This window comes from Dromaius novaehollandiae, chromosome Z (assembly GCF_036370855.1).
Source record: "Dromaius novaehollandiae isolate bDroNov1 chromosome Z, bDroNov1.hap1, whole genome shotgun sequence".
Taxonomy (NCBI): domain Eukaryota; kingdom Metazoa; phylum Chordata; class Aves; order Casuariiformes; family Dromaiidae; genus Dromaius; species Dromaius novaehollandiae.
In genome coordinates, this window is record NC_088132.1 from 30089825 (window position 1) to 30102649 (window position 12825).

The 12825-nt window shown below is 38.1% G+C and overlaps 1 protein-coding gene across 9 annotated transcripts in view; it reads right to left on the reverse strand.

Moving 5' to 3' along the window:
* The window catches only part of LOC112978777 (Golgi membrane protein 1), a 55495-nt gene continuing 42670 nt past the window's right edge, over nucleotides 1–12825 (reverse strand). For all 9 annotated transcript variants that reach the window (XM_026092489.2, XM_064502380.1, XM_064502381.1 and 6 more), the window contains 5 exons: nucleotides 12063–12201; nucleotides 7526–7655; nucleotides 5915–6202; nucleotides 3201–3323; nucleotides 1–2874 (listed from right to left, as the gene is read on the reverse strand). In XM_026092489.2, the coding sequence (XP_025948274.2) occupies nucleotides 2807–2874; nucleotides 3201–3323; nucleotides 5915–6202; nucleotides 7526–7655; nucleotides 12063–12201 (748 nt within the window). In that variant the 3' untranslated portion in view covers nucleotides 1–2806. The remainder of the gene's footprint in view (nucleotides 2875–3200; nucleotides 3324–5914; nucleotides 6203–7525; nucleotides 7656–12062; nucleotides 12202–12825) is intronic.

The following is a 12825-nucleotide window of genomic DNA, read 5'->3' on the forward strand; positions in this document are numbered from 1 at the left end:
TACACAGTAGAGAAGATTTTTATTTTAAAATACTTATCTAAAATGGATTAGGATTTGTTTTTAAAAAAGTGTTAATTTAATTCCGAGATTATTACAGTCAAGAAGCTTTCCCTCCTTCATGCAAGTAAAAACTTTAGTGATAGACAACATTATGTAAACCACAGCTCCAAGTGAATCTCCTGTTTTGTTCAACTAAGTCCTTGAATTTTATAATTCTATATAGTAGAGAAAGAGGCCCCTTGTCTACCAAAATTCTACCACTGTAATTACATTCCTGTAGCACCTGAAGCCAATAAAAACAAGATTGTATTACTATAGGCTTTTGAAGATTGCTTTTACACTGGCTTTCAGACACCTAGTGTCAAGAGGTAAAACAACAGTGCTTTGTACAAGGGGGTCCTGATTATGGAGAGGACGCCGTCTAACTGGCTAGAAAGGATCCCAGTAAGGTTTGGATACTGTACAGAAGTATAGCCAACAAATATTTTTAGAAGAATTCTATGGTAATGTATTAATTACCTGAAGGATTTTTTTTCCCCAAGATTTTACCAGTTTAAAGTTAAGGCCCACTCATTTAACTTGAATACAGTGTTTTACTGTATGCTTTGTTCTGTTAGAATGTATATTCTTTAACAGTTACTATTAAATTTCAGATTTATTTTACCTCAGCTAATAGTATAGATTAAGTCCTAACTTAATGCCTATTTTACTCTGAATGTGTAAACATTTTGATGTTAAGATGTACTTTGCAGAAAAATAATTCAAAACAAAAAAATTCATCAAAACAGAAACACCTCAACTTTCTCATCACTTGTCTTTTTTAGAAGAGATGCTCACATTCCTTCCTTAAAAACATGTTTTTCTTGCTCTGTTGTCTGTAGTAGCCTAACACAGTTAAATCCAGCTTAAAAAGTCAAAAACACAGTAACCAAGATGAACTCAGTAATGGAGGTCAGTGCTTTTCTCAGACCAATTAACACTAAACTTGGCAATCTGTTAGCAATGAACTGTCTGTGAATTTAGGCATAATAGGTAACACTTAACTTGAGCCCTGTTTTTTACTCTATTACAACTACTACTATTTTCATATACAAGAGAACCAATCCTCTACTTGCACACTTAGCCACCTTAAGGTACAGGAGTTGTAAACTAGTACACTAGAAGAATGACACACAGTGATGCATAAATCATCATAAAGCACATTAAAAGAAAGCCATGACAAATTGATGTTTTCTTAAATGAAATTTTTGGTTGGGAAGATAGTCGTGTCTTTCTTCTCTCATGCTGTCTTGGGGAGGTTGGTTCATACTCACAAAGATGGTTCTAAACACAAATGTCTGTCTTAAGAACAGACACAAATACAATATTTAAAACAGTTGGCTACACAAAATGCAGTTAAGACATGATTTCTTTTTGCACTGTAACCTGCGAGACTAGGGTATGTGTCCTGCTGTCAGCAGCACCAAGTACCAGGAGCCAACTCCCCATAGCCTCTGTACTGAGGGTGCACAGGTGAACTCTGACACAAACTAAAAGCAGCTGAGAAACAGTGGGGATAAACTAGATCCCACAGAAACTGTCTCTTAGAAGGATTTGACCTATGAATAGACCACAGTGCTTTGAAAAATCCCTATTTATAGCAGATGTCTGACTGAAGGCAAGCAGTTGAGGTTCCTAAGAGTGTCTCAGTGATAGTTGAGGGTATTTCTAGTTTATCCCAAGTAAACTAGTTTCTAGTTTACATTCAACAAGTTGCAAAAAAAAGACAAAGACTACAAAACATTAGCAACATGATACATTGTGCATAACACAGCACTTCACAACAGCTACAGCTTCCCCTGTCAGAGACATTGAAATGTCTGTTAAATGCATAGTCTGGTTTACCTTCTTCAAAAGTCCAACAGTTTATTTGATTTGATTTGAACAGTTTGCCAAGCATTTGCCTTTCTACTTTTTAGCAGAGGATACCGTCTGAGTGGAATAAAAGGTAGCTGTAGCACACCATTTCAGAAGGCATCTATCATCAAAAGTTCAGGAGTCAATTTGACAGAATTTTTACTCTGAAGCTGTGCAAGTTAGTGATAACCAAGGAGTCCAACGCTGCTTTCAAAAGAACCTTCCTGCAGAGCTAGGCTAACCTCTTAGTGAAGAAGATACTGTTATCAGGATTTTTTTTTCTTAATACCTAAAAGCTATGAAATCAAGCAGGACAATGATTCAGTCCTGGTACAGATCTCATAAGCTAACAGATTTAGCCTATGAGACTTAAGAAACAATCTATCTACATTGCCCTATAAAAGGTTCCAGAACTGACAAGAGAGTAGACTGCGGCATGGGTCAGTTTAATTTATTTTCTTCTTCACATGTTTTGTCAAGGTAAGTTAGCCTAAGCTCCTCTTAAAGCTAGGTTGGGGATCTCTCTACTGCATTGGTCAGGAGAGAGATGCATCCTTAGCAGAGGACTTTCCCACCTACCACCAATACACACAAGTTGTTATCGTAGTATGATTGTACAAGGTAGTTGACTTCAAAGTTACTACAGTTATTGCTAACTAGTTTCAGTTTTATAATCAGGAGGAAGGAAGGAGTCATCACAGAGGTCTGGCTGCTTTGAAACAAGCCTCCAGAGATTTAAGATAATGTTTTCACCACTGAAACAGTACTAAGACTTCACCACAAAAAACTACTTCATTTGGGTCCTTGTTAAAGCCTTGAGAAGATAATTGAAACATTTTCAAATCCCTTGGCTGTCGTCACTGCTGCATTTATATGAAGAGGTGACTAAGTCATCATGAACCTCCCTTGTTCATGACTTCTGTTGTTCTTCTGCTTGATCAAATAAGTGGTTCTTCACGTTATCTTCATGGTTTTGAACTTTTAGGGAAAAAGAAAAAAGAACATAAATCTCTTTAAGAGCTAAAAGTGACAGTTCTTCATCCAGAAAATAATCTAGAACACAGTGAGAGCAATTCTGAGAGGGCTGCTAGTACTGAACAGTACAGTAAAGCTACAGCTACCACCACCACATGTTAAAAGTATTTTCACTGATGCTATAGAGAAAATGAGTCACACCACTAAAACTTAGGAAAGCTCACACAGAAATTAGCCAGCTACATCTGTGACAGGAGACAATTTAAAATATCTTAATTTTTAGCATGCTGTACTTGAGGTAAAACTTAGGGGTTTTTTTTTCCTTTTACCATGCAAGTTATTTTCAATTCCTGCAAGCGCTGCTTGCTTGTCTGTTTCAGATTCAGCTTCGTTCTCATCTAAATTGTAGTCAACGTCTTTGTCCTGGTTCAGTGCCTCATGTCCCCGTTTGTCTGGAAAAACATTTAAATTAATTAGTTTTATGCTACACCATAACACCATCTGCACAAGAAACAGTTCCTATAACAATCTACCACAGAATTTATTTTGCAGTTGAATGAACTGCTGCTGAAAGATTGGATTTTCATATTATTTTTCCTTTGAGCTATTAAATTTCAGAACAGCTTTTGCTGTAAATCTTGTATAAAGAGCTAGATAACAGAGACAATCATCTTCTGTGATTTGAAAAGTGTAATAAAAGTCAGTCAGCTCTCAGAAGGACAGAAAGGAAAGACATTAAACAACTACAGAATACATTACGCGACAGCCCAAGAGTAAAAACTGACGCAGATACTGAATACTTGACCACGGTATTCCTTTTAGATGTCAGTAAGAGAGATCTCAGATTCCCCACTTCTTATTTTAGTTTGTCCATCAAGTAGAAAGCTGTGACAATAGCTTAAGAGTATTTTAGGATGTGTCAGCTTGAAACAATGTTTTTCTGTAAAGGAGATTTCCTTACCCAGTCATTACTCATCCCACTCATAGAGATTCATCTCAAGCAACTTTTATTGACTACTTTCTTTAGATTCCTTTATGGAGAGCTCAAAAGTAAATGGAAATTTTCCTTCTGCTCCCCAGCCTCCCATCCTTATTTTATAATTAACCAACCAGAAAAAACTGTAACAGCACCAAGGGTGAGCATACCCTAGTTAAGAGAGACATGAGTCTCTGGTTCTCAAGGAGAAGGAAAAGTTGAACCTTCTAATTAGCAAGTGCCTTAAAAACGGGCTTGAAAACATTTAGTCTTCTATATTGTCCATGTTCCGATCACCATTTCAAATAGATTTTTACAGCAGTAGACCTACAGGTCTCAAGCTTCAAAAGAAGCTTTAATTGAAAGAGAGAGGATCCTCAGACAATATAAAAGAAACCTTTCTCTACCTTGCTGCCATCTGAAACCAGCAATCTGTTTCAGGAATTCTAAATTCTAGGAATTTTATGTGTAGCTGACAAAAATGTTGTGTTGCCATATTCAAGTACAGAACAGTCTACTTACTCTCCCAATATATACAAAAGTCTCAATTTAGACTTGAAAATTAGCTGATGTCCTGCTATTTCTAAAACTCTGTCTCATGGGCTTATCAAACACATACTTCCTGCTTCAAGATCCATCCTATATATTATATTCCAAAAATGCTATGCTATCCATCAAGTTTATCAAGAAGATTATCAAGAAGATTGACTGTAATAAGCCCTATGCAGTAAGTTATGGTATCTTTATGAACAATGAACCTGGAGAACATCCTACTGATCTTTTAGCTCACAGAAACTTGGATAGTAGAATTTTTTCCTGTACTGTTGCATGATTTTTGTACCAAATTCTTCTGTTATTTCAGCTAAAACAGAAGCAGTTTAGATAGCTATGTTGTCAAATATCTTTGGAGAACAGTTTGCTCTGGCCAGAGTCTCTCTGGGGCAGCTGCAAGAATACTCCTTTAGCAATGCAGCTGAAATTACTTATCCCTGCTAAATTATCAACTGTATTAACATCATTACTCACAATTATATGAAAGCATTCACTGGATTAAAAAGCACAAACAGTGTTCTCTTTGGGCATCAATCCCTTCTCTGACTGCCACAAGGCTTCCCTTTGTCCTCTCTGGTCCACTGACTCAACTTGGCATTATGCTAGGAAGGCTGAAAGGTGTCTCCATTCAAAAGAGCTGGTAGCAAGGTACTTGGGATACTCTGTTGGAAGACACAAGATGCAGGCTTGAACGACCTAAGGAGAAAGCAAGGATCTGAACCTGCAAGAGTGCTGTAAACTTCTCCAACTGTGTAAGAAAGCATCACTCTTCTGTGAAGGAGTAGTTGATACTCCGATTTTAAGAGCATGCAGAATGATGCTAGACAGGTGTCTAGATTCTGCTCTGGTTTAGACATGACATCAGTACTCTGCTGCTCGGTGTTGTGAAGACAGGCAGTTTGGGGGCACACTTGCTGGAGGCCAAAAACTGGCACCTTTGCTTGGAACCTCTGATCTGCGGCAGTCTTCCAGGCTCACGATAATAGACTTCGGATACCTGAAGTCTTCTCTAGAGTTGGCCCTTTTTTCCCCTTGGTAGTATATTTTGAAACAGGGGTAGTTAACATTGACACATCATCACTACAAAAAGACTATCTGCAAAACATTAGTATGCAGTATTTCTCTACCCATTAATGCTCCTGATGGATAATGTCTCATTACTTTCATTTTCAAATGCATAAACCATATTCTTATAAAGCCTTGATACCAAAAAGTTTCAGAGGCTGTTTTCCCCAAGTGCCCTGCACAGTCAATAGAGACACAGAGGAAGGCAGCTATGGTGATGCAAAACAAGATCCCAACCTTGGAGCTCCGTGGTGCACAAACAGAAGCCTCCATCTTCACCCACTGACTGTCGAAGAGTGCTAGGGGCTGACTAACCTTTTACATTTCATGCTATCCTTTCTGAAAGCTCATACTACATCTGACTAGCTGGCATTATTGTCTCAGAAATCCTGCCCTATTCTACACTTCAATCTCTCTGCAATCCTTAAGAACACGTAATGTGCTACCAACCATCCTTTCCAGGGCGCGGGTCATCCTGCCGAGCGTCGTAATTTAAGAGCTGCTCCCGCTCCACCTCCTCATTGGCAGCCTGCTCTGCTGCTGGCTCTATGGCCTCTCGCCCAGCTACATGTTTTGCAGCTTCATACGGATTCGGTCCTTTCTCTGGCTCAGGTGGCATCTCCTTAGGGCCTGCAGAAACTTTGAGCGAATCCTGGGAGTTTTTCAGTTCACTAAAAAGCCTCTCTTCCTCTGCTTTAGGCTCCTGTTTTCTGATGGCAACAAGGCCATTTATTCTTTCTGTAAACAATAAGAATCACTCTGAGTACAAAACAATGCTTTTTAGTGGCACCAAAAGTTAGAAACCTTAAATAAATACTGCTTTGTCCTTCTCATTCAATACCTATTTTTCCTCTGAAGGAGGAAAAAATCTTTTAACCACATCAATTCCAAAGAGAAAGAGACAAAAGTAGTCCCCTGTTTTCACACTACAGACAGCTGCAGAATGAGATTTGTAAAGTCTACTGTGATTTTGTTCAATATTAACAGGTTCACACTTCTACCTACCTAAAATTTTGATACATACAGTTAATAAATTGGGCAAGTGAAGCAGAACCATTTAAATACAAAACTGTGATGTTCTATATAAGTATCTGCTATCGCAGCATTAGAGGTATGCAAAAAGAGGTTTCTGTGTGTGTTGCATTTCATTATTAACAATAAAACTGATTTGCCGTTCAGAAATAGTTTAGAACAAAGCAGTCACATGGACAGTTTTGCAAGTAAAACAAAGCTGTTTTTATTTTTAAATATGGAGATGCAGTGCAGGAAGGCTGTTGCTTTCATCTTTTTTCCTGTGTATCTCTATTTTTGACTAAATAACATCAGGATACAATTTGCCTGAAGAAACTATATAGAGATGTTGTCTTGAATAGTTAGCTCTCATTTTCTAAAATGAGAGCTGCAGTACTCCCAAGATTGTAATTTAAGATAACACAGAATAATTGAAGAGGAAACTGAATTTCTAACACACACAGTACTATGCAAGACTGAGGCAGTAGTAGCCATCCGTTCAAATTCACAGCTTCTCAGACTTTAATGCCAAAAGCAACCATTAGGTGATCTAATCTGATTTCCTGCATATCATTTCCCTTACTTATATTTTACCCTGTGACAACATATGAAAGGCAGGAACGTGTGTTTGCTTAAAGCCTAACAACTTTCAGCTATCCCTTAAGGATGGGTGGGGCGCTAGGTGTGTCAGACTTATTAAACCAGCAAATTTTAAAGGTTCTTAAAAGTCTTTGCTACCAAAAGCAGGACATTTTCTCCATAGTAAATCAGGCATATGACTACAGGCTTTTATATTTTTCCTTTCCCTTACATGCAATATAGGTCAGTTACAACACATGACTGAAACAGTAGCAATGCTGGTAATAAAAATGCTTGAACAGATAATTAATTATATTTCTCCATACCTCAGGGAAAACTGATTATAATTCAGTCTACTAGTGTAACTTTTTCCATTTTAATCTTGTATATATTATTTTTAAAGACTGTTCAATTAAATTTCAAGCCTTATTACCCAAGTTGCTATTAGGATGTCAGTGATTTCCAGCTCACCTTTAGCCTGAGCAGAGTCCGTCCTTTTTGCCGTAGGTACTGCTCCAGGTACATCTTCATCAGCTTTCTGCTGTTCCAGGGCAGCCTGCTGGAACTCCACTTGCTTAAAGGCCGGCAGTTGAACATTAACCTATAAAGTGAATGCACACAGACAGGCACTGGTCTAAACATACAGGGTTTGGTAGTGAAAGTTATGCCAAAATTCAATAGCAAAAAAGTGTACACACTTTCAGAAATATTTTAACTGAAATCTTTATTTGTGATGGAATTAGCATACAATCTTGAGCATGCAATGATGTTACTAGTGTATTACATACATCACGAGAATTTAACGTGCTTTCTCTAATATCTTTCCATCTAACCGCAGCTAAGTGTGAGGTTATTGTCCTTGGTCAATGTTTCACAGGAACACAACGAACAAGCAAAATTGTAGTAGTGCGCACTTCTCCAGTGCTGCCCTGTTAACATGTCAGGTCTAGCAGTGCAATGAAAACTGATGGCATTAACTAGCACAGCAACATTACACAGACTCACAGACTCTGCTGTGGGCACACAGGTTTTTTGTTGTTGTTGTTGTTGTTGTTGTTATTTTAATATGAATATTACAAATATCTTTATTTACTTGAGCTTTGGAAAAAACAAGGAATAACATGACAGCAATATTTTTTGAAGGATTGGGGTGGGGAGAAGAGAGAGAAAGAGAGAAATTCATCTAATAGGACAGAGTAGAGGCATGGGACAGCCTTTTGTCAAAAGTTTTATCTAGATCTTATCCAAGACATTAAACATAGGTGATACACAGGGCTAAATGTTTACTAATACAGATAAAACTAATAAGTTTTATCTGTAACATAGTTTGAGATAAAGAGAAGCTGGCTACCTTCCTATGCAAGACAGTTCCTGGTCTGTTAACTCAGCATAGCAAAATATTTCTTAACAGCACATAGTTGCCTTTCTGACTCATATCAATCAATCTGCAGAGACAGATAAACTGAGTTTGGGCATAATCAGACTTCATCAGACTTCATCAATCAGACCTAATCAAGGATGCACAGAACTGGACTAAAACTATGTTGAATGCAGGCTTAAGGGAAGAAAAAATTTAAATCAAGCAACTGGACAACAGTATCCATTTAACATGATGGAGCTCACTTAAGAATTTATTAAACACTAGTACTAGACTGCTCTCAGAGCCTGAACCATCTGACCTGCTTAAAGATTAATGGCTAAGATGTACACTAACTTGAAGCTCTTCCAGTTCAGCAATTAAAATTTTATGTGCAACTCTTACTCGTATTAGCATTTAATTGGCTGAGAGCTGTGCCAATTCAGTTCACACAAACACAGAGCATGAAAGTGTGCCTGGAGCCTGTGTTGCTCTCTACCAGCTTCAGCTCAAAAACCAGACTGTAATGAAACTGCTTGTATTATGTATTTTTTACAATAGATGTGGGGAGAGGACAAATATAGGGATGTTTCGAAACAAACATTTTTATACCTGATACTGTATCAATGACTAGGAAACCTTATGGTACCAAAAGCTTTTTGTTGACTCTATGGCGTTTAATAGGATTGTTGATAAACTGTAGCTACCTATTGTTCTGAGCAGGTCAACAGAACACAGGGCTGAGAGCTGTTCACCTGCCATTTGCAAACATGTCTGTGGAAAGAAATGATTAAATGATCAAGGAACTAAAGCTGCAGAGGATTTGTAGGACATGTTTACTTGGTTATTTTGAAAATGTTTAAGCTCAGCCAAAGCCAGGCAGAACTAAAGACCTTGTCGGGTCAACATCATCCAGTTCAACATCAACAGATAATCTAACATTAACTCTTACAAAAGCTAGGGAAGCATGCTTATATGTTACCACAAAATATTTGGTTAATTTTTCACAATCTCCCTTCAGTCATTAATACATAAAAATGCTACATTTAAAGAAGTGTCTTTGTTATAAATAGTTCAACCTCTTGAAGTCACTCTCTACAGTAGAAATCAGAGAAAGAACATAGACTATTTCTCACTTTAAGCTGGTGCATGAATTCCTCTGTAAAAATACTGATCCTGCACTTAATAGCAAGAAAACACCTCTTAAACAAACATGCAAAAACACTCAACTTACATTACCTTAAATGTCTAACTTGGCAATTTTTTATGACAGTGTCAAACGAGCAGTGCGTATGCTGAAATTTTTTTTTTACATTGAAGTGGTGTCTTCTGGATAAAAAAGGGTAATTATTGGAACCTGCAGGAGATGAATGAACACACTGTATACACCTCAACTGAGGGGTATACATTGCTCCACAAAAGAGAGGGCTGTGAGAATAAGTTGTGCATTTATTAACCAATCACCTCTCCATTTTCCTTCTCTAATTTATTTTAATTCTGGTATTTCCATTACATAAGTATTTACATCTTGCAAACTCAGCATGAAAACCCCAAAATCGCAGGAGCCCAGCTACTGTGATCTGTGAAAACAGGAATTATTCCAGCTAAAAACACTGGTTTACAGATTTCTAGACGGTTGCCTTGCACTAATGACAAATAACTCAGCCTTTGTACAAGCCAAAGTTGCAAGCCTTGTGTGAAACAGAGAAGTGAGAAAGTTACCACCTGACATAAGAAACACTGTCCTGAATACTGGGGAATGCAACCAGACAGCATTTATTCAGCCTGCAGCTATATTGGTGGTTATCTCATCTGGGACCATCCTATAGCTTGGACAGGGCAGATTATCAGCCCTCCTTTTAAATTGCTGCCTACTTTGAGCCAGGATTGTCTCCAACTCTGGAAGTTGCTGAAAGAGGCTAAAAACATGCTGTAGAAGAGCTTAAGCCGAACTCCCTAGTTTCCTTCTGGGATGATTTCCTCCTCCAACTGGAATTGGTCACAAGGGAGATGAACCCCATGTTGGTACAAGTAACTTAAACAAATACCTGCCTGAAAGCAACACTGGAAGTTAAGTTCAGCTCCTCTTTAGGATGCCCTCCCCCAGGTCAACTTCCCAAATAGTGAGCATTTTCCTTCTTGACATCAATCAAGATACTTTTGTTGAACATGGTTTCCCTAGTCACCTCCAAAAGATGGACTTTTTATTTGCTAATTTATCTGACAGTGTCATTAAAAAAATTAGAGTTGGACAACAAGAGCTTTCGCTTCTTTTTAAAGGGATAAATGGCTCGTGGTTCCTGTCCATCATGCTTCATTCATTTTGTAGCTGTCTCAAACAACGAAGATCTCACAGCTGCATGCTCTAATAATGACATACGGTATTTCAGACTAGCCTTGGTTCTCCCACTTCAGCAGTCCCTCTTCCACCATTTTACATAAGGGATGTGTAGGAGGAGAACAGAACAGACACAGACTGGAACAAAGAAGGGAACCATTATCTGAACTGGGAGGGATCTTGTGCAGGTGATACTTCAGCCACTTTTATCCCCACCTTTTTCCAGCTATTTGCAAAACCAGCTTCAGTGCTAGTTTCTTTACCATTTCCATTTGTGAAGTCATCAAATTGTTTCTTCTATTAGCATTTTCCTAACTAAAGCGTAAAGGGCATATACCATCAGAAAACATATGTGCCTTTGCAATGAGAGGACGCCACCCACCATGGAGAAAAGGCCCAGTGGTGAACATATATATAAAAATATAATTTCTCTCACAGCTGCACACAGTCCTGAAGACACAACAGTTTGGTACATTTACATAAATTAATTGACTTCTGCCAGAGAGGCTTCACTGCACGTTTCCAGTACCATCAGTAGCAAGCATAACCTATCCCTGCTCTAATCCCACTTCACTGAAGAAGCATCAATAATTAACACGCCAAGACAACAGGATGATCTGAAGTTTCTTTTCTTGAGGATTTCCTCTCCCTCCACACACCACAGGAAGAAAGAGTGGGCTGGCACATAGCCACCACATTTGGCAAGCCTGCACTATTTTAGTGAGCCTTCTCATGTTATGTACAGCAATGCCTTTCGCAGTTCAATTCGGCATGTCCAAAAACAACAAGGTAAGACGTTCGATCTTCCCCTCATTCCCACCATACAAGTATGAAATTGGTATTTCTGTGAAAACTCTTAACTGATGAACCTTTAAGTGCCTAGTGAAGACCTATGACTATAATGTCATACTTGAGCCTTGCTGCTACTCTGAAGTGATTCATACCAAATTTATCCTCATCTTTAACATGCACCTGTAAATACAAAGCAACTAACTCCCTTAACAAAGTCAAAATGAGCTGTGCAGCAAAGTTCAGAGGTGTAACTACACCTGACCAGACTCTTCACCGCTCCCAGCACCACCTCTCAAATTCTGCCCATCTCTCCGAGTCAGAGTAATTTGGAGAGTAGTCTTTCTGCCTGCTTCTTACCTTCAAATCATTCAACTTCACATAAATCAGAACCATTCAGCAAATGCAAATGAAAGCTCTTCAAAACTTAGCGAGATGGGCTGATGTTAGCTGGGGATGGAAGGAAGGAGAGCCCCTTGAGAATTACACAGAAAAAGATTTTTAGGCAGTTTTCCACACCTTACCTGGAGATTCTTGTTGGAATCTTCTGAGAAGTCTTTGTTTTCTTTGATCTTTGGTATATCACTGTCTTTTTTTGTAAGCTCATTTATTCTTTCTTCACATTGTTCTTTTAATTCTTTCATCTGGTTGATGCACTGTGACCTGGAGAAAACATGAAAAAGTTAGCAGTTGCTAATTTTATCTGCATCTGTAAAATAAAGAGAAACACTCTTCTAAAAAGTTTTCATAAACTGGTTTATTCCTTTCCTGCACTTAAGTTTGAAAAGATAGTAGAGAAATGGGGGTGTTAACCTAAATCCTAAGGACAAACTTAATATGCAGGTGGTCCAAGTCCCACTGGAAAAAATTAATTTAAAGTGCTTTTGTCAGACCAGTTCAACAAGCTATGTGAGTTTTCTTGCCTTGTATTAACCAGGTCATTTAAGTAAAGTCAAAAATCAATTTTGATTCTTGAAACCTTTCTGGTATGAGAACAGAAATACAGATTTTCATTTTAGATAGGAAGAAGAAACAGGAAGGTACTAGTTCAAAGCCATTTTATGGTAAACAGAGGCAAGTTACTGTTAGCCAACTAAACACCCTTGCTCAATATTTTACCAAAGTGCAGTGTTGCAAGATGTAAGAAAACGGTACGTAACAGAGTTCTTCAGTGGTTGTTATAAGCTCCAGTAGGGATATTTTCTAAACATTCAAGTGTTTAATATTTTGTATACTTTACTACTGTTGCACAGTGCCATAAGTGCCTTAATAATACTAAGGGTCTTC